The sequence below is a fragment of the Nicotiana tabacum genome, chromosome 6 (assembly GCF_000715075.1).
Source record: "Nicotiana tabacum cultivar K326 chromosome 6, ASM71507v2, whole genome shotgun sequence".
NCBI lineage: Eukaryota > Viridiplantae > Streptophyta > Magnoliopsida > Solanales > Solanaceae > Nicotiana > Nicotiana tabacum.
This window is the reverse complement of record NC_134085.1, coordinates 3,684,008-3,707,216: the sequence shown is the minus strand read 5'-3', so window position 1 is coordinate 3,707,216 and position 23,209 is coordinate 3,684,008. Positions and strand designations below refer to the sequence as shown.

Below are 23,209 nucleotides of genomic sequence, written 5' to 3'. Positions count from 1 at the left end.
AAAATGATGATTTGAAGGACCAAATGATATCGGAATTGGATAAGTTTGGTATGGTTAGACTCGTGAGGGTATGAGGATTCTAAAAATGTAAATTTTACTCGATTTCGAGACGTGGGCCCGGGGCTCGGGTTTTGCTAATTTCGGGATTTTTGATATTTTTCGAATGTTTTTGCTTGGGCCTTTTTCCCTTAGTATATTGTGACGTATTCGTTCTGATTTTGGATAGATTCGACGTGCGTGGAGGTCAATTCGAGAGGCAAAGGCATCGCGAGCTAGAGAATTAGTCGGTTCGAGGTGAGTAATGATTGTAAATGATGTCCTGAGGGTTTGAGACCCCGGATTGCACATCGTAGTGCTATATTGAGGTGAGACACGCACTGGATGATAAGCGTGGGATATTTTACTACTAGGGATTGTGACTTGGTCCGTCCCAATTGATGATTTTTACCGTGTATTTGACTAAAAGTTTATTTGTTATCATCATGATTTGGGCTGATTGCCATAGTTGGGCTTCGTGCCAACTATCTGAACCCTTTGGGGATTTTGACTGATTTTCCTCGCTATACTTGTTAAAAATCATATCCTCAGTCATGTTTCTATCTGTTTTAAACGATTCGAGCTGGTTTTATCATACTATTCCTAAATGAAAGGAATTTGTGGGCTGAGATCCCTATCTCCTGTTATTGTGCCCGAGAGGCTGTAAGGTTAATAACTGAGAGGGGTTGAGAACCCAATGGTAAGGATATTATATATGTTATGGATCGGTCTGCACGCCGCAGCAATACTTATATGGATCGGGATGCACACCGCAGCAATATAGCGTTTGGGCTGTAGGAGCCCCTCCGGAGTCTGCACACCCCTAGTGAGCGTAGTCGACTATCTATATGGATCGGTCTAAACGCCGCAGCGATGTACGGATCGGGCTGCACGCCGCAACGGTTATTCTGATTGTTGTTATTATCATAAATACATGGGTCGAGAGCTGAGAATGAGCACTAGTGATGAGAGTGAGCCCGAGGAGCTGATACTGTTCTGAGTGATTGATACTGTGCCCGAGGGGCAGATTTCTACTCGTTATTTACCTGCCAAATTACCTGTTTTACCTGATTTAAAGAGATTTCACTTGACTTCCTCACCGATTTACTACTTTACGTGATTTTTATTGCTTTGATATAGAATTGCTTTATGCCTTACGTGTTTTCATGCTTTCAGCCATTATTTATAATTATTACTCACTGAGTCGGAGTACTCACATTACTCCTTGCACCCTGTGTGCAGATTCAGGCATCACAGAGTCCGCTCTTGAGTGTTGATCCTCCCACTCCAAGTAGTGATTCGGAGACTACAAGGTAGTTGTTGGCATCCCCAGCCCCGTGCCTCCCTTATCTTATCATTTTCATGTTCTTAGAACTATTGTATCCGGATTTCTAGTTGCTCATAACTTGTGACACCCCAGTTTGGGCTATGTCGGAATGGTTCTTACTGAGGTTATCGTTAATCCCGCAAATTATGGATATTATATCATGCTTTAGAACTATTTATGATATTTAACTGTTTAAAAGAGGTGTTCTATTTGGTCTGGCTGGCCTTGTCTTCACGAGAGGCGCCATCACAACCGGGTTTGGGAATTGGGTCATGACACAAATCTGGTTCTGCGGGCCATAGAAAAAGTAAAATTGATCCGGGATCGACTATTGACAGCTCAGGGTTATCAAAAGTCATATTCTGACGTGCAGCGATGAGATTTAGAGTTCGGGGTTGCTGACTGAGTATTCTTAAAGGTGTCACCTATGAAGGGTGTGATGAGGTTTGGCAAGAAAGGCAAACTTAGCCCACGGTATATTGGGCCTTATAGGATCATTCGAAGATTGGGCCGAGTAGCTTATGAGTTAGAATGGCCCTCAGAACTGGAGTCTGTCCATCCGATTTTTCACGTATCTATGTTATGAAAGTGCATTGGCGATCCTACCCGAGTGGTGCCCACGAATGATGTACAGATTACAGAAGACTTATCATACGAGGAAGTTCCGGTTGCCATCCTAGACCGACAAATCCGCAAGTTGCGGAATAAGGAGGTAGCCTCCGTAAAAATACTTTGGAGAAATAACAATGTGGAAAAAATGACTAGGGAGGCCGAGGAAAACATTAAGTCTAGATATCCCTACTTATTTCCTCCTTCAGAGAAAGGTTCGACTGAGACATCATGACCATAAGGTACGTGTATAAATTCTTGTGTCAGATATTATCGTTGGTCATGTGAGACCATTATCGTTATTCATAATTATGGTCTTGTGTGTCGTTAGATTATTAAGCTTCAACAGGAAGAGTTGGTAGTGGTGTTATTACAAGGCGACCCTGCCGAAAGTTACATAGATCACGAGGAGTTGAATATTCGAGGACGAATGTTTCTAAGAGGGGAAGGATGTTACATCTTGCGTTTTCGTACGTTAAGTTTTGTCTTCGGTAAATTGACGTAGACTCGGGGATGAGATCATCTTGACGTTAATGTACTTACGGTATTTATAACAAGCGATAAATAAGTGTTATGAAGGATAAAGGGGTACACGGATTAAAGAAAACGGGTTTCATTGAAAGTGTTTCCAATTTGGAATAAAATACGGGCCGAGCGATAATACCCGATAATTATGAACTAGTACCATGAAAGATATCATATGACTACGGTAATATTGTTGACAACCAATTTTGGCCCTCCTTTTCCTAATCTATTTCTCTATGCTTCCTAATTCTTAATAATTTACTAAATATATTTATCCAAAATATTTGTTATATATTTTTTTTCTAGCCTCAAGATGTTTAAAATAAAGTACAATTATTAGCCTTAATATAATTTAGCATATTAATTTATTGTTACTATATCGTTATTATTTTAGTTACTTAATCACCATCATATTATGCTATTGCATCGTAGTAATTAATACATGTATTGTTTGCCAATTATAATTTAGTTCTCTATTTTCTATTCTATATAAATGCATACGTACTAAATATTATTTTTATAACAATGTAATATAATATATTTTATTATAAATTATTAGAATTATGGAAGCATAGTAAAATTTAAAGTGAAAAGGGACTTTAAATCTAAATTGGATCATCTTGATAAAGTCCAATATTATTTAAAATGGGGCCAATTCTTATAATACATATTCTAGATTTTCTGACCAAAAGAGGAAAAAATCAGATCAAAACAGCCCAAATCGGAGGCCCATATCTATCAGCCCATCTACTCTATTCTACCTCCACGTAGGCGCCATATAAGATCCATGTCAGCAACACCTAGGCTACCAACAACTAAAAACACATGCCTAACACACTATCTCCTCATCCTTTCACACTTTGACCCCACATCTTGCCATATGAATTCATCAGATCAAGTCATTTTTAAATTAATGGTCAAGATCAAATTTCTCCTATCTTCTAAAGAATTCCAAAATAATTGCTAGCAATTATTTATTTTATTGTTTATTTTTTTAATTAAGTTCCATCCCTTTTCCTCTCCCATGTCACTTTCAATCTCTGCCATTTTGACTTTTCCTCCATTTTTTGGCCAATTCTTGATTTTCAAATCCCTGTGTGTTGGAGCATATCCCACCATTTTCGGGTGTAACCTGAAGCATATCACTCAAGAATCCCGAAGATCGAATCCATATAAAAAAAGTTTCAACGTTAAAATTCAAACGGATCCATTTGATTTCTTTTGAAATCTGAACTTTCATGTTCCCGCTCAAAGGAACCAAGAACCTTAATTTTACACCTATAAATACCAGAATTTGTGGCTATTTTCAGCATGTTGGACGCCCCCTCCTACACCGTTCGGTTGACTTCTCATAGTTTATTTTTGTCTTTACTCTATTAAAAATCTAGCTTTAATCCTCTCTACCTCTTGGTCTTTGTTGTCCTATAGCCATAAAAGAGCCTTCATTTTGTTTGTGTCGGAGTTCGATGATTATCTGAAGTAGTCAAATCCGAGGTCGAAAATAGTAGATTTAGTTGACATGCCCCAGTTCCTGCACCACAAAAGGTCAATGACTGAATTTTTTCTTCTCTCTCTGTCTTCAAAGTTTTAAAATGGCTGTATGTTCTTTTGAATGAGTTTTAGTTGGCGCTTGTTAAAATCATGAATTTGAGCCAACTCGTTTAGAAGCCATGGAGTTATAGATATCTTGTTAAATCAAAATAAAAGTCCAATAAAGTATGAATAGGCTTATGGCAGTTAATACATTAGTAGTTGATGAAATGGCCTTTTATTTTATGTATGTTATAATTTTCTCTTTTCTTTTGTCAAAATTACGTTGTTGCATTTTGTCTAGCATGTACCAAATTTCGCTCTTCACTCCACGCATTAAAGTTACAGCTTCTACTCTCTCTTTTCATGTCTCAAAATATATTCCAAGTTTTATTATTTTTTTTAGCGTAAATGCAACAGAAAATATATTGTTAGAAATTAACTATTTGGGTGCTTAGTATAAATATTTTCATGTTTAGCAATAAGTTTTAAAAGTGGTTTGCTTCATTGAGCTTGTGTCTAAAAAAATAATAAGATTTAAGACCTTTTATATAGATACTACAAGTATAAAAGTCACTGCCTTAAGATAACCTTTCAAATTATTTTCCTTTCCTTATTGTTACTATTGAGTGTGGCATTAGTAGAGCATGTGCTAAGAAAGCATGTACTAACAAAGGATATTATTTGTCTTACAAAAGTCTGCTCTGCTTTCTCATTCCTTTTTTTTTTAAAAGCATACTACTAGGACTTTAATATCCAATTTTTAAGACATAAGATGGAAGTAGGACCATATTGTTCTAAGTTTTAATAATCATGTTGGCTATATTAATCTGTTTCATCTTTAGATTTCTGTTAATTCAATATTTAGACTAAGAAGATATGCCTAAACTTAGATATTAAAGAAGTTGTTGGTATAAGATTACTCAAAAAAAAAATTAAAAGGAAATATTTGTTTTATGTGAGCTAACAATCCTGCTATACGTTTAGAATCCGATTCAAAGTTTACTCTTCTTTTATATATCTCAGTTTATTGTCAATATCTTTATTTCTAATTCTCATATTTTCTTTTTTGTTTGACATATTCACTTGGAGCAATATGAGTCTTAATGCAAGACTCAACCCATACCTTGCACGGAGTCATTACTATTGAGCCTTAGACTATGATGGACATCTAGAAGAAGAATAAGCAAAAGCTTGGGGTCGCTTATGGCGGACTTCGTGATTTACATTTTACTCTATTTCAAATTTTTAATTAATTTGATTATATTCCTTTGATTAGTTTAGTTCTATACTTAACTTGGGATTGTTGATTTACTTTGACCTCTTCACTTAGTGTTCTCACTTAGTTATTGGCAAATATTATCTATTTTATTTAATAGTGCTCTTAATTTTTTTTTTGAAGAACCTTTAAGCTTCAGGTTTCTATTATATAAGTTCGGAATTGAATCATTTTTAAAACAAAAGACGCACTTCGATTGAAATTGACAAATTATTTTCTATAACATCATAAAAAATATGAATATTTTTTCTAAAAAAATGCAAAAAAAATAAACGTGATTGTTTTGTTGGTAAACGTCTTTTTTTAAAGGTTATGATGATTTTTCACCTTGATTCTTTTTGAAGATAAGCAAAGCAAAAGGCACCCTTTTTTTATATTTTAATCATCAGCCAATGTCTTTCCCAAATGACTATACCCTTTCAAATTTATATATGATATTAACTAGTTATAAGCTTTGTTTACGTAATAATATTCTTCAAAAGTTTATTAAGGATTGTAAGCTATATTTTGTTAAAATACCTCAAATAATTTTTTTTCATATTTTTATACAACTTATTAACCTGAGCTTGGTCGGTTAACCGTTATTAACGGATGTTAAAAGATGCTTTACAAATCCTTCCTTTTAGAATATTTAAAACCCTAACTTAGAATCTTTAGGTTAAGACCATAAGATAGAGTTTGACTTAATCTTTAAAAATAGGTGTCCTAATTCACCTTAGAATAATTAGGTGGCGACTCTCTTTGATTAATTAAACCCTTAGAATTACCAATATGTTATATTCTAGTTTGACCCGTGTTACAATAGGGTATAACAGCTTGGCGACTCTGCTGGGGAGAAGATGTGTCAGCTTGGCAACTCTGCTGGGGATTTTAGGTTTTAAACCATAACAAACTTAGGTTAATGAAAATGGCTTTTGTATTTTGTGAATGTTTTTGTTTGTTGCCTTATTTGAAAATGTGCTACTTCTTGTAAAATGTAAATACTATATTTTATAAACTGTCATTCCATTTTCACTTCCTCCACTTTTGGAAACTTCACACTGAGCACACACCCAGCGGTTACGTGGTTTGCGGCCGTGCACTTTTTCAAAAATACCTTTTAGGGGAAAATTTGTGGGTGAGTCGATCAGCGGTGCAATCGACAGTCACATCTTTCCACTCTCAAGTTGTCCACTTGGGAAAAGACCAGTCTAGAAAACCCATTCTTAGCCGACCTAGGATAGAGCTAAACCAAATCCCTTCTTAGGGGCATGCATCACGCAACCTTAGGAGGCTTAATACCCTAGGTGTATTAAGTCCATTAGTTAGCCTTATCTAAATGTCCAAGCGGGTTTATAACCTCGAGTGACACCTATTCATCCTTTATGTGCATTATTTGAAAGATAAACACAGTGATTATGTGGACCATTTACTCCTAAAAGGGGAAAACATGTAGGATTAACCTTTTCTGTAATGCAGGAAATCATGAATCAAGTTGTTTACCCAAAGATTGGCATGGTGTTGGACATCCCTCCCAAACTAAAGGCATGGTGGAGAAACTTAGGAGAGACTGCACAGTCCAAAGTACGAAAGAAGCTGGGTCACCTACCATTACTTATGGAAGTTACAGCATGTAGGGAAATTATTGAAGCATCAGTCACCTTTTGGGATGAAGAAAAAGTCTTATTCAGATTTGGGGAAAATGAGATAACACCATTGTTAGAAGAAATTGGAGGCTTCATAGAGAATGTGAGTTTGTTATGGAAAGGCAGACATTCTTGGCAAAGCGCTGGCATGATTATTCCAAAAAATCCCTCGATAAAAGAGTTCCTTGAAAAGTTTGGTTTTGAGAAAGAAATTGGACTAGATAATTTGAAAGAATCCAAGATACCCCTGGACTATCTATTCGACATCTTTGGATGTTCAGATGCTTTTCTACGACATCGAGAGATGTTCTCCTCACATGCTTCTTGGAGCGAAAAGAGGGTATTCGTTTTTTCGGTTTGTTTCTTCGGACTCCTAGTATTTCCCCGAGGAGCAAAACAGGAGATTTATACCCGACTTGTCATGGTTACTGATGCATTATTTAATGGCATTGATGGAAAGCCATACACCATAGTGCCAATGGTTGTTGCAGATATATATCGAGCTTTGGGCCTTTGCAAGAAGGGATTTAAATATTTTGAGGGATGTAATTTGTTGCTGCAGTTGTGGTTTATGGGGCATCTCCAAAAGATCAATGGAAGCCAAGAGCTTTACAAGCAAAATGGTGCTAATCACATCATGTCATACGCGATCCCAGTGGTTGCATTCAAGCATCCAAATAGTGTTAAAGGATGGGGCAAGTTACTTAGCAAGCTAAATGACACCACGATTCAATGGATGTTTTCTTGGTATCCTTCTGAGAATTTTGTAATCCGTGGAAAAATTCTACCTTACCTGGTTCTCATCGGGCTTTGAGGACTTCAGCCATATGCTCTATTACGAGTTATGAGACAAGCCGTAAGAACGCAAGTCATACCGCAAGTTGATAACATGGATCATTATCTAATCGACTATGATAATGATAAGATTCATTTTGCGAAGGAAATTCTCAGGATGTGGAGAAACAAGAGAGCTGTAGTCAAGGATACAATCGCACCAGATAGGTATCAAGCTGGATGTGATACTTTTTACTTAGAATGGTTACACGCCAACCTTGAAGGTTCTGTCACAAAAGGAATTAACATGGGAGGTCGAATCAAAGATAAAGCAGCCGAAGCTGAAATCAAGTATCGTTGGCTGAAAAGAAAGGTGCCCGAGTTTGAAGCAAAGCACAGGGAACAACATGAGAAGGACAACAAAGAGATTGAAATGTTGAGACAATGAGAGGAAATGCAGAAGCAACAAATAGAAATGTGGAAACAGCAAGCTGTGAAAATGGAGCAAGGACTCAAAAGTTTGGATGGAGACCTCGAGGAGCAATCCATAGAATGCTATTGCCGAGGACTCAATGAAGGAGGAAAGTTAGCCATGGTTTACCTTGTGAAGAATTGCCATAAAATCGACGAGGCAATAAGAGCAGCGAAGAGGCTAAGGGGAAATGGAGAACCATCCTGAGTCAATTAGATTAGAACTATATTGTAATCTTTATTTTAATTAAGGCTATGCCATTGTAATCGTTTTAGACTAAGGCGATGTTGGTATTCAATGAAAGTTCATTAAGGAGCAATGGAATGATATATAATGGTGTGTTTATCTCTCAAATTTTTGCTAGGCCTACCTCTGGCACAAAGAGGTCCCGTGCATACCAGGAAACGCTTAACATTGCTTGACTTGTTTGTATTATTACGTGATTTGTTTGTTATGTGATATACTTGCTTTTATATCTAATCACCACTTACTAACATTTTCTTTTATTTCCTTTTTAAAGGTTTTCTATTTTATTACTCCCCAAGGTTGATTTGTGTTGACTGTGAACTGGCTGAACACCCATACTTCACGAGATCCAAGGCACGAGCATCTACCAACATGACTAGTTCAAACACATCTAATATGACAGGCTTGGGACTTGTCACCATTCAAAGAGACGAACCTGAGGCTTCGGAAGGACGGGAGGTTACCCTTCGTGATGAGCACATCGCCCAGCTGTCGCAACAAGTGGCTAACCTGCAAGGTGAAATTGAAAGGCTTCGGAACCTTACCAATCTTTCTATCAGCCTCAACACACCACTTCCTGAAGAAAGGACAAACGCACATATCCCCCCATCTTTCCCATCTTTTGACTCACCTATCCCGGAACACCTTCCACCAAACCCTCCTCTTCACAACTACAAGCCAACATCCACTAATGCACATGCTAACCCGCAACAAGCCAACCCATCGACTTTCAACACATCATATGTTTCCCAACCACTACTTGCCCAAAGCACCCCGCTCACTCAAAACCACCATGTAACCCAACACCTACCGATGGCACACGTTGCTATTCCTAACATGCAGCATGTGCCGTCGGTATATGCAGTGGAAGCACAACCTTTTACTACCCCTATGCCTCACCAACTTCACCCTGAAATGTATCAGTATCAGGAAGCAGAAAAAGAAGTAAGAGACAAAGCCGACGAGTATATGGCGAAGGAGATCCGTGAGTTAAAGGAAGCATTCAAAAGTCTGAAAACCATTAGGAGTATGGAAGGTTTGGAATATGAGGATCTATGTGTCCATCCCGATGTCGATTTACTCGCAGGATATAAAGTACCAAAATTTGACATGTTTGATAGAAAAGGAAATCCACGAGCTCATTTGAGGTTGTATTGTGATAAGTTAGTTGGAGTGGAAAAGGATGAAGCTATCATGATGAAACTTTTTATAAGGAGTCTTACAAGGGAAGCCCTTGATTGGTACACAAGTCAAGACCCAAAGAAATGGCGCAACTGGAGAGTTATGGCACAAGAATTCATGGACAGATTCAGATTTAACACAGAGACCAACCCAGATAGATTCTATTTGATGACGTTGAAGAAGAAAACAACAGAATCCTTTAGAGAGTATGCCATGATATGGAGGGCAGAAGCAGCAAGAGTCCAACCCCCGATGGGAGAGGATGAGATGACAACTAACTTTATTCGATCTCAAACGGATGCAACATACTATGAGAGATTGATAAGCATGCTAGGGCAGAAATTCTCGGAAGTTGTTAGGATGAGAGACGTTATAGAGGAAGGTCTCAAATCTAGAAAGATTACAAACTTGGCAGCACTACAAGCAATGAGTAAGGCAATCCAATCAGGAACTATTGGAGGAGCAAGTAAGAAGAAGGAGAAAGAAGTATCCGCCGTTATGACCATCCAAGACCGCAGGCCCAACCAAATATTAACCGACCAAAACCCGTTACCCCAGCCTTCATACTATAGCCCATACACCCAAACTCCTCAACCTTATTACCAGCCTTCGCCCATTCCCTATCCTGTTTATAATGCCCAACCAAACTATTATCCACCCCGAGCACCCACACACCTGAATCCATCATATTACCAACCCACATATCCATCTCAACCCCGCTACCAATCACAAAATCGTCCAAATGCACCTAGACCTCGCCCGAGCTTTGAAAGAAAACTAGCCAAAACCTATACTCCCCTAGCTGAACCTTTAGCCCAGTTGTATGAAAGGTTGAAAGCCGCAAGAGTACTCCAACCAGTCCCAGGAAGAGTTCCTAACCCTCTCCCAGAATGGTATGATGGGACCAAGCATTGTGCATATCACTCTAGTGTGACTAGACATGACACAAAAAATTGCCTTACTCTCAAATATAAGATTGAAGAGTTGATCAAAGCAGGAACCATTCAGCTTAAGGGAGCTCCCCTGAATGTGAACAACAACCCTCTTCCAAATCACGATGATACTGGTATTAACATGATATCTACCGATGAAGATTGGAATTTGGAAGGAACAATTGTACCAATTGAAGACGAGAAAAAGGCTGTGTCATCTACCTTCATTGCTCCTGTCATCACAGTGCAAGTGCGAGCACCAATTGAGGTAGAAGTACTCCCTCCGAAACCCAAGATCATGGCACTAGTTGCTCATACACCCTCATTTAGAACCAAAGTAGTTCCTTGGGACTATCAGTCTGATGTAAGGAACAAAGGAAAGGTAAAATTAGTTGTAGAAGTTGTTGCTGCAGGTATGACGAGATCCGGTTGGTGTTATGTTCCTGAAGAAGCATCACGAGAAGCTTCAAGTAAGGATAACAACCAGAAGAAGTCCGTGACAGAAGCTGAAGCAGAAGAGTTTTGGAGAAAAATGCAATGTAGCGGATACTCTGTTGTAGACCAACTGAAGAAGACGCCGGCTCAAATTTCCCTCATGTCATTATTAATGAGTTCCGATAGCCACAGGAATGCTTTGGTAAAATTACTTAATGAAGCATATGTTCTAGCCGAGACAACTAGTGAACATTTGGAAACTATGGTAGCCCAAATTCTAAAAGCCCACAAGATTTCTTTTCACGAGGATGAATTGCCCCCTGAAGGTCTAAGTCACAACAAAGCATTGCATCTCACTGTCAAGTGCAGGGATAAGTGTGTTTCTAGGGTTTTGATCGATATTTGTTCTGCACTCAATATGTGTCCTATCAGTAACCTCAAAGCTTTGGGAACTGCCATTGGAAAAGTTCGTGAAAGTCGTGTGAATATTAGAGCTTTTGATGGAGCGCAAAGGAGCGCTATTGGTGAAATTGACTTAGCATTACAAATTGGGCCTGTAGAGTTTGTCATTGAATTTCAAGTGTTAGACATATCTGCTACTTATAATTTGTTGTTGGGAAGGTCGTGGATTCACATGGCTGGTGCAGTCCCTTCCACTTTGCACCAGAACGTGAAGTTTGTGTGGAATCACCAGGAAGTTGTGATTCATGGAGAAGCAAACAATCTCATTTACCTCAGGAATTCAATCCCTATCATTGAAAGTGTGGAGAGGCTGGATGGAGCCACTTTCCACATTGAAGAAATTGTGACTATTACTCGAGGTAAAGAGATAAAGTTGCCAAGTGTGTTCGTGATAGTGGCATCAGAAATGTTGAAGAATGGTTTCGATCTTGGTCGAGGACTTGGAGCAAGGTTGCATGGAATAGTGGAGCCAATTCAGTTACCGGGGCAGAACAACACTTTTGACCTAGGATACGAACCCACTCCAAAAGAAGTTTCGGAGGCTCGCCTCAAAAAGAAAAGTGACATTGTCCTATCCCGCTGCTGGGCCAGTCATTTCCCAAGACAGTTACTATTCATGAGCTAGATGAAGATGCTGAAGACGACCTCGTTGAAGGAATCAGGGACCTATTCATTGCCGATTGCAATATGATTCTGAAAGATTGCTCTGAGACGCCAACTATTTGGGATGCCGCACCTGGAGATGTTTTGAACAATTGGACTTGTACCCTGTCCCCGGTTCGCCGGGAGTCTTGGTAGATGGATTGTATTAGTACTTTTTAAGCAACATGATTCAAAATTGAGGCTTGAATCGTGTCAATGATTTTTATGTTGTTTGCCTCAATCTTTTGGAAGCTTAAATGCAAAATCTGAATATGCTTTTTCGTTTTACATTTAAATTTTTTTTATCTTTATTAATTTTCTTTCTTTTTTATTTTATTTTTCAGCAAACAAATTAATAAAGATGCTGACACCGTGAATGTGACATGCAATGAAATAAGTGAACAAAATAACAAGCAAGATCTTGAAGAATATGAAGAAGATGTGCCGCCTGCGGAATTAACTAAAGAACTTGAGCAGTTTGAGAACAAGTCAAAACCAAATTCGGACGAAACAGAGCTTATAAATTTGGGGAATTCAAAGTCTATAAAAGAAACAAGAATTAATGTCCATTTGACACCTTCAAAAAAAGAGAAATATGTGGATCTTCTGAGAGAATACGTCGATGTGTTCGCTTAGTCGTATGACGACATGCCTGGTTTAAGCACTAATATTGTTTCCCATAAGTTGCCAACGAATCCATCTTGTCCCCCGATATAGCAAAAAACAAGAAAATTCAAAACGGACTTAAGTTTGAAGATCAAAGAAGAAGTCTCCAAGCAATTTAAGGCAAATGTCGTCTGAGTCATGAAGTACCCCACCTGGTTGGCCAATATAGTACCAGTACCAAAGAAGGATGGGAGGATCAGAATATGTATGGATTATCGGGATCTCAACAAGGCTAGTCCAAAGGATGTTTTCCCACTTCCAAATATTCACATACTCATGATAATTGTGCAAAGCATGAGTTGCAGTCATTCGTTGATTGCTTTGCCGGTTACCACCAGATTTTGATGGATGATGATGATGTTGAGAAGATAGCGTTTATCACACCTTGGGGGTTGTATTGTTATCGGGTGATGCCTTTTGGACTCAAGAATGCAGGTGTTATATACATGAGAGCTATGACAACTATTTTTCATGACTTGATCCATAAAGAGATTGAGGTCTATATGGATGATGTCATCATCAAGTCACGGAAGAGTTCAGATCACTTGGTAGACCTGAAGAAGTTCTTTGATAGGTTGCGGCGATACAATTTGAAGTTGAATCCCGCAAAGTGTGCATTCGGAGTTCCAGCTAGAAAATTATTAGGTTTCATTATCAGTAGAAGGGGCGTAGAGTTGGATCCTTCAAAGATAAAGGCTATCCAAGACCTGCCACCTCCAAAGAATCGGAAGGACGTGATGAGCTTCCTTGGTCTCCTCAACTACATCAGTCGTTTCATAGCCCAATCAATAGTGATTTGTGAGCCGATATTCAAGATACTGAGGAAACATGCCACTACCAAATGGACAGAGGAATGTCAATGAGCTTTTGATATGATCAAGGAATATTTATCTAACCCACCGGTGCTGGTACCTCCGGAACCTAGAAGGTCGTTGTTGTTATACATGTCTGTATCAGATAATGCATTTGGATGTGTTTTGGGGCAACATGATGAAATTGGGAGGAAGGAGCAAGCTATATACTACTTGAGCAAGAAGTTCACACCATATGAAGCAAGATATACTTTGTTGGAACACACATATTGTGCCTTTACTTGGGTTGCACAAAAGTTGAGGCATTACTTGTCAGCATACACCACTTATCTCATTTCCAGAATGGACCCACTCAAGTATATCTTTCAGAAACCTATGCCTACAGGGAAGCTGGCAAAGTGGCAGATTTTGCTAAGTGAGTTTGACATCGTGTACGTTACTCAGAATGCCATCAAAGGACAAGCTTTAGCTGACCACCTCGCAGAAAATCCTATGGATGAAGAATACAAGCCACTTAGGATGTACTTCCCAGATGAAGAAGTATTGTTCGCCGGAGAAGACCTTTTAGAAGCATATTCTGGTTGGAGAATGTACTTTGATGGAGCCGCAAACTTCAAAAGAGTCGGAATTGGAGCAGTACTAGTTTCAGAATCTGGACAACATTATCCAATCTCAGAGAAACTTCGATTTCCATGCACCAACAACATGGCGGAATATGAGGCTTGTATACTTGGGCTTAGAATGGCCGTTGATATAAACATCCAAGAGTTATTAGTTATAGGTGATTCATACTTGCTAATTCATCAAGTACAAGGTGAGTGTAATACAAAGAACACAAAAATCCTACCGTACTTACATTGTGTAAAGGATTTGTGTAAGAAGTTTATCAATGTGGACTTCAAGCATGTTCCAAGAGTTCAAAATGAGTTCGCAGATTCTTTAGCAACTGAACTGCATAGACCCCATCAAGGTGAATGTGCAGGATGAACCAGCTTACTGTTTCCATGTGGATGAAGATCCAGACAGAGAACCATGGTATTATGACATTAGTAGGTATCTCAAAACAAGGGATTACCCTAAAGGAGCAACCAGTACCCAGAAGAGAACGCTTAGGAGATTGGCAAATCACTTTTTCCTAAATGGTAAAATCCTATATAGGAGGACCCCAGATTTAGGACTGTTGCGGTGTGTAGATGCAAGGGAAGCAACCAAGCTGATTGAAGAGATACATGCATGAATATGTGGGCCTCACACGAATGGGTTTACTTTGGCAAAGAAAATTCTACGAGCAGGTTACTTTTGGATGACCATGGAAACAGATTGCATTTGTTTTGTACAAAAATGTCATCAGTATCAGATCCACGGTGATTTGATTCGAGTCCCACCAAATGAACTCAATGTGACGAGTTCTCCTTGGCCGTTTGCAGCTTGGGGCATGGATGTCACTGGCCTTATTGAGCCGGCCGCCTCTAATGGGCATAGATTTATCTTGGTAGCTATTAATTACTTTACAAAGTGGGTAGAAGCCTCTTTTTACAAGTCAGTTACAAATAAGGTGGTAGCAGATTTTGTCCGCAACAACATCGTTTGCCGATTTGGAATTCCTGAGTCAATCATTACCGATAATGGAGTCAATCTCAATAGTGACTTGATGCAAGAAATATGTGATAAGTTCAAGATGACTCACTGAAATTCCACTCCCTACCGACCTCAGATGAATGGATCCGTTGAAGCAGCCAACAAGAACATAAAGAAGATATTACGGAAGATGATTGATAATTACAGGCATTGGCATGAGAAGCTGTCATTTGCTCTCCTTGGATATCACACTACAGTCAGAACATCAACTGGGGCAACGCTTTATATTCTGGTCTGTAGAACTGAAGTCGTATTACCAGCAGAAGTTGCAATACCATCTTTGAGGGTCATCCAGGAAGCCGAGCTGAGCAATGCAGAATGGGTGAAGAATCGGTACGAACAACTAATGCTTATTGACGAAAAGAGAATGAATGCAGATTGTCATGGTCAACTCTATCAAAACAGGATGGCCAGAGCCTTCAACAAGAAAGTGAAACCACATTAGTTCAAACCGGGGCAACTGGTTTTGAAGCGCATATTCTCACACCAAAATGAAGCTAAAGGAAAGTTTGCACCAAATTGGCAAGGTTCGTACATGGTGCATCGAGTATTGACTGGAGGAGCACTGATTCTAGCAGAAATGGATGGAGAAGTGTGGCCCAAGCCCATCAACGCAGATGTAGTCAAGAGATACTACATCTAGAGGCATATCTAGCAACGCCTTTCTTTTTTATGAAATGCTTCTCAAATGTAAATGAACTACGTTTGACCTGATTCCCGTTTAAGAAGGGATACGTAGGTAGCCATGTGGATTCAGTATAAAATTCATTGTTCCCCCCAAGTTGGAAACTGGGGCAGTTTTTGAAAGCATCATCATGAGGAGGCATCAATCATCGACAAAATATGGTCAAACAAGATGAATACAGGAATTCAGATGAGGACGCTCACTTTGTTTCACAAAGCATGTCACAATGCAGAGTTCGACAACAATTTTATTTTTATAAAATCGTATATTTATGCATGTTTTATTTATTAAAATTTATTTTTCATCAAAATCTCTTAACTATTCGTTTGCCAAGATTCTGTATTGGGCGGAGGGTGCAATTCCAAACAAAGTTGGAAGCACAGTATTATTAAAGGCCAGAGCATCAAAGTCAACACAAATCAACCTCCCCCCAAACCTCACAATTTTTCTTTGAATGCAGATTTTCAAGATAGATAGATAGCGGAAGCAAAAAAAAAATCAATAACGAGTATAATTACCAAGACCATTGGTCAAGCGGTTTGAATTTCTTTATATTATTTTATAGAAAACTACACCTATGGAACGATGATGACCCTGAGATTACAAGATTTTATTTTACACTAACGGTCATTACTCTTCATCCACTAACATTTGAATGCAAACTGCATCGTACATGGCTTTAAATATATTGCACATTGACTTCCAAATACACCGCACCATTGCTTTCAAATGCAGCACAAATGTACTCCACCACTGCTTTCAGATGCACTGCACCAATGCTTTAAATACATTGCACCATTGCTTGCAAAATGCACAACATAAATGTTTTCAAATGCACCGCACCATTTCTTTCAAATGCACCACAAATGCACTGCACCGCTGCTTTCAAATGCACTGCACAAATGCTTTCAAATACATTGCACCATTTCTTTCAAATGCATAACATAAATGCTTTCAAATGCACTGCACCATTGCTTTCAAAGGCACCGCAAATGCACTGCACAAATGCTTTCAAAAGTACTATATCATTGCTTGCAAACGCACAAAGCAAATGCTTTCAAATTCACCTAAAATGCATCATCATTTGGTTTAAATGCCTCATTTTCATCAATCATTGGCTTAAATGCCTCATTTTTATCATCATGCGGTTGAATGCTTCATTTTCTAATTCATCGTTGAATTTTATAATTTTTTATATCTCGCTTATTAAACAATTTTACCTAGTCTATTGAGCTTAGCAGGTTATATAGCACAACGTGAAACTCTATCTAAGCAGTGAACTGTGGCAGTTTGTTGGAAAGAAAATCAGACTCGCCAGCAAAGTCAAAGATCTACTTTCGGATTCCAATCTGCTTGATTACCAAAATCTTAATCAAAAATCTTTATTTTCGAAACATTTTCTTTCAATCATGACTCCCAGTGTTTAACACCCTTTGTCTCCATAATTTGACACCGGGGCAACATTTTAGGATCAACATCAATCGTTAGGTCCTACTCTATGGCAACATCAGTCTAGAACTATATACGACCTGATCCTCCTAAAACCCGAGGTATGTGGGCGATTCAGAAATCAGAGTTCGACCATAACTCTTTAAAATTTCTTTTCATTTCATAAGCTTTCCAAATTTCTTTTTTTATAATCCTTTCAACACTCTGATCCATACTAACAAGTCGGGAAAAAATTGTCCATTAAGTCAATATCTTTGCCCGAAGACTCTTTCATCGTCCACGATCAAAGAGGGGCAGTTGTTGACAACCAATTTTGGCCCTTCGTTTCCTAATCTATTTCTCTATGCTTCCTAATTCTTAATAATTTACTAAATATATTTATCCAAAATATTTGTTATATATTTTTTTTCTAGACTCAAGATGTTTAAAATAAAGTACAATTATTAGTGTCACACCTCCTTTTTGCGCGCCCCGCCCCGAAGGGTAAGAATGCGCGAGGGGAGTTTTTCCAATTTAAGTGACAATATTCGAAATGGGATTATTTATTTAATTCAGAGTCGCCACTTGGGAAAGGTTTGGCTTTTGGTGTCCCAAGTCACCGGTTTATCTTGAATCCCGAATCGAGGAAATTTTCGACTTTTCCAAATGAAGTCTGCGAACCAGAAATTCTAAGTAAGGAATTCTGTTGACCCGAGGGAAGGTGTTAGGCACCCTCGAATCCCGTGGTTCTAGCACGGTCGCTTAAATTATTATAATGGCTAATTACCTGATTTAAATACATGTTGTGACTTACGTGCTTTTATTAAGTTTAAACCGCTTTTATTATCATTTATTTTATAGAATTGCAATGTCGTGAAAATGTATCTCGAACCACGTCGCAATCAATGCACCCGTAATTGTTAAACACATTTCGACTCCGTTGAGATTCGGATTTGGGTCACATCAATGTGCACCCGTGTTTAAGAAGGTTAAATTATTAAAGGTGCGCCTAAAGCAACTAGCGCATTGTTATTTTGGGAAGGCCGTAAAATTCGCTAAACGGCCTGTCCCGAATTCTAAGTATTTTAATATAAACATTTAGAGGGCCCCGCAGCTTGTGCATTTTTGTTTGTCGAGGCTCGTCTCACTTTTATTTAAAAGGATAAACCTACAGTGACTACATTTTTATTATGTTCAGTCTAAAATAGAAGAAGAAAGATACATGTTAATTCAAGTATATGCTTTGGCCTAATTCTTATCAATTTCTGATTAATTATTTATAAAGTAAAAAAAATGTCATACTTTATGCGAAATGTTCTAATTTGACAAAGAAATTACATACGAGCTGACAAAATGCTATGCTTACATCCGAAACATTTCTTGAATTAAATTTAAACTAGACTCATTTAGGCTAGATTAAGGGAATTAACCACTAGGCATTATTACTAATGGGGATTCGAACGTGCTCCTATATACTGCCTAGCGGGTCCTGATAAAAGAAACTAAAATAAAACAGAACATCATTGTGTAAGGTGGAAGTATTCTATCCTATGCATATCATTATAGCTAAACAGGAATCCGGTCAGTCGCTATGTCAATTATCCGTACATTCTACGTACTGTACCATTACTCACCTCATACCAACAAACAACTATAAACTAAGATGCAAGAGGCTAAAACTCAGTTAAGTATTGACTAACTAATTTTTTTTGCTATTGAATTACACACTAATCAATTTATACAAAAGAAATCAATATACCATGAGCATTACAAACAGACATTTAAACTTCTTCAAACTCCTTTCATTTCATGCTTTCGAACTGTTACAGTTAACACCAACATGGGACTCGAAATGTGTACCTGAATACTGAAATGCAAAGAAGAAGTGGAAGCAAAAGGGTCAGCAGCAGCAGAAAGCAGAATAGCAGCAACAACAACAAGCGAAGCAAGTAGAATCAAGAACCCAACTAGACCAAGTTCCAGAGTAAACCAACAGACAACCAGCAGACTCAATTGGATTTAGAAGAAATCAGTATTGAACAAACAGGTCAAGACCAGTGAAATCAAGACAACAGAGAAGAATGCAATTTCTAGTTTTGTCTGTCTGAGTTATCAAACAAAGTTCTTTTCCAGTTTTCTGTTTTTCAGAACTTCACTCTCCTAAAAGTGTTCCCTCTCAATTCACTCTGTTCTTATCAATGTCTGACTGTGTGTGTGTATATCAAAAAAAATCCCCCTCTAAACTGATGGAAGTCCTCCTTTTATAAGCCTCAAATCAACCCTTTAACAGCCTATTTAGACCATCAGAACACCCTCCCATGTGCTGCCTTCTTTTCAGTTTCCACTTAACAATTAAATAAAAACAAACCCCCATGATATTCCCTGGCAGACTCACTTTTGAGTAATGTTTATTATTTCTGAAACTAAAGTAGAGTATGGGCAGCAGAATGTAGTCTGACAGCATATGCTGTCAAACTATTTTAATTCAAAAAGGGCCTTTATGCACATGTTGTGCACAAGTGCACATGCCATCAATTCAGATTACAATTACATACTACAACTTAGATTTCTGAAATCAAATTGACAATTATAAGTAACTAAACTTAGTTCCTAATTGATTCAAACAATGCTTAACAGAAGCAGGTCAATTGGTTATTGTTCGGACAATCGAAACTAATTAACGACATATGTCGACTTGACTATACTAATCATAACATGTACAATCGTAGTCAAAAATCAGACATTTAACAGTATCGAACACATGATTTGAATTGTACTGACTAAACAAAGTTGTACTCGAGGAATCAGTTGATCAGTCAAAGTTTGAAGTTCAATTGTTCGCACAGCACATACACATATACACATTATCAGTAACAAGTAGGAGAAAGACTTAATCAAACACAGAGGTTCAGGCAAGGTGGACAGGACACAGTTGGTAAAATTCAAAAACACGAATTAAAACAAAACATGAACAGACCTTTAATCAGCACATGGAATAAAGAAAAGAAAACAAAACAAAACTCACCTTAAATCCCGAAAAAATCAAAGAGCCTCAGGTTGGATTCGAACAGGCCTTTCTTAAGGCTGAACGGACTTTAATCGAAGTGTTTCTCAGATGAGAAACACTTCGATTAAGGTCCATTAGACCTTAATCTCTTTGGCTTAAATAGATACAGAACAGGCACGAGGAAACCTAGGGTTCAAAAAATCAGATCTGGGATTCGTGCTTCCCTGGTTAAATTCGGACCAAACCAAGCATGGTTTGGTCACGAGGGGGGTCTAGGGACTGTCTGGTGTGAAGTTGAGGTCGATTGGTGTAAATCGGGTTCCGACTCGAATCTTCAAATGAAGATTCGAGAAGGTTGGAAGGGATTCGAACTAAACGGCCAACAGATCAATGTTCAGGGCGGTGAGGGGGTTCTATGGTGTTTAGGCGGAGGTCACCGGCGTTTATGCCGCCGGCTTTCATGGTGAAGAATACAGGGGCGGCTAGGGTTTGGAGGGGAAGGGGATGAGGACGAAGGCTGGGGTCTTGGATAGGGGGCAGGGTATGGTAGGAGGCTTATATATGGAATGGGTGGGTTGATCTCAGCCGTTGGATCAATCAAGATCAACGGCTTGGATCTGAAGGCTTAGAAGAGACGGTGTCGTTTCATCTAAACGGGGTTTGGGTTGGTCCGGGTGGAAATGGGTCGGGTTCATCATGGGTTATGGGGAAGTGATCTTGGCCGTAGGATGAGGAATGGATTAACGGCTGTGATTAAAAGGCCTCATACGACGTCGTTTAAGTAAAGGATTGGCCAGATCTGGGCCGTTCCTTTGAATCCATCAACGGCTCACAGAGATGGCGCATGTACGACGTCGTTTAGGCGTCTTGCAGAGGGCCTGGTGGGACTGGGTTGTTTTATTGGTTTTGGGCCTAATTTCATTTGAAATTATTGGCCCAAATCCAATATTTCCCTTTTTTTATAACTTAAAAATAAAATTCCTAAAAAATAAAAAATAAAATCATCCAATATTAATTAATACTCAAAAATAACAATTATCACTTGCATTGACATTTAATTATACTAAACACTTAATGGCAAAATACAATGAAGGATGCACACATTTTATTATATATTTTACGACATATATATTTTTTTTGTTTTTTTTTGTTTGAATAAAACAATCGTGGGAAAATCACAAATAACTAACAACAAAAATGCCACGTAAAAATCCAACAAATGTACAGCAAGACCAATTGCTATTATTTGTTTCTTTTGGAGCGGTTGTTGCGTAAAACAAAAATCACGTGCTCACGGCTGCCCCTCTTTGTTCGGAAACACGAAGGGTTTTCGTGCAAAGATAAAGTGAGCGGATATGAGCGATTTTTGCCTATGGACTACTCCGTGTGAAGCATGTTTTGAAAGATCTGGCCGAATCTTTGCTTCAAAGATTTCCTACATATCCTGGGCTAAACAGGAATCAGGTCAATGTAGTTCGGGAAGTTCCGGTAGCTGGGACTACCATGGGACTGTAATGCTTGTTGTTACTGCTGTTGCTGTTGTTATCATTGCTTTACTGACCGCCTTATTACAACCAAAGAAATATTGAAACTGAACTAAATACTTATATGCATGTCAACTGCTAGTTACAAGATCCCTATCTATGATTCTTTTGCGACTTGATCTTGGGTCTTAGCTGATTTTGCTTGTAGACTTCGATCCGAACCTTGATGCTTGCGAGTTGTAGGTACTTGCTTATTCTTTGGGATGCTGAGCGAGGCGTGACTGGCAGAGTTCTGGATCTTAATCAAATGTTGGAGTCGATCCGCCTTCCATTTACTCCGATATCTCGGGACATCTTCTTTTTTTTATTTTTGTCTTTTTCTCATTTGATTCTGGGTTGAGACTCATTTCGTGGGTCGTTTCGATCCGTGTGGCTCGAGGTTAGACCTGCGGGAGAAAACAAACAGACGAACGAAATTTTCTGCCCCAGTTTCACTAGGAAAATTTCGTGAATTATTCGCTAGGAAGTTCATAAAATTGATTAAGGAAGATAAAAATGCTCAGTTCAGGGTTGGAACCCTAATACCGACTAGCTGGGGAGAAGTTCAGTTTTAGAGTTGAAACTCTAATACCGACCAACTGGGGAGAAGTTCAGCTTAGGGTTTTAAAACCATAATGCTGATTAAGAGGAAAAGTTCAGTTCAGGGTTTAAAACCCTAATGCTGACTGAAGGAAAAAGGTTCAGTTTAGGGTTTTAAAACACTAAGACTGACTGAAAGGAAAAAGTTCAGTTTAGGGTTTAAAACCCTAATGCTGACTAAAAGGAAAAATTCAGTTTAGGGTTTAAAACCCTAATGCTGGCTGAAAAGAAAATTTCAGTTTAGGGTTTAAAACCCTAATGCTGACTAAAAGGAAAATTCAGTTTAGGGTTTAAAACCCTAATGCTGATTGCATGGAAAAGCTCAGTATAGGGTTTAAAACCCTAATGTTGTCTGAAAGGAAAAGTTCAGTTTAGGGTTTAAAACCCTAATGCTGACTAAAAGGAAAATTCAGTTTAGGGTTTAAAACCCTAATGCTGACCAAAGGAAAAATTCAGTTTAGGGTTTAAAACCCTAATGCTGACTAAAGGAAAATTCAGTTTAGGGTTTAAAACCCTAATGCTGACCAAAGGGAAAATTCAGTTTAGGGTTTAAAACCCTAATGTTGATTGCATGGAAAAGCTCAGTTTAGGGTTTAAAACCCTAATGCTGGCTGAATGGAAAAGTTCAGTTTAGGGTTTAAAACCCTAATGCTGACTAAAGGAAAAATTCAGTTTAGGGTTTAAAACCCTAATGCTGATTGCATGGAAAAGCTCAGTTTAGGGTTTAAAACCCTAATGCTGGCTGAATGGGAAAAGTTCAGTTTAGGGTTTAAA

General features: G+C 38.5%; 2 protein-coding genes across 2 annotated transcripts; both read left to right on the top strand.

The window, feature by feature from the left end:
* The first annotated feature begins 8,795 nt into the window (after nucleotides 1-8,795).
* LOC142181560 (uncharacterized) lies at nucleotides 8,796-13,605 on the top strand. Its single transcript, XM_075254476.1, has 3 exons — nucleotides 8,796-11,884; nucleotides 12,421-12,700; nucleotides 13,048-13,605. Exons 1-3 carry the CDS (start codon nucleotides 8,796-8,798, stop codon nucleotides 13,603-13,605), a joined length of 3,927 nt encoding a protein of 1,308 aa, XP_075110577.1.
* Nucleotides 13,606-14,046: 441 nt separating this feature from the next.
* On the top strand, nucleotides 14,047-14,791 carry LOC142181559 (uncharacterized). The gene is made up of 2 exons (XM_075254475.1): nucleotides 14,047-14,368; nucleotides 14,514-14,791. Exons 1-2 carry the CDS (start codon nucleotides 14,047-14,049, stop codon nucleotides 14,789-14,791), a joined length of 600 nt encoding a protein of 199 aa, XP_075110576.1.
* Nucleotides 14,792-23,209: the final 8,418 nt, after the last annotated feature.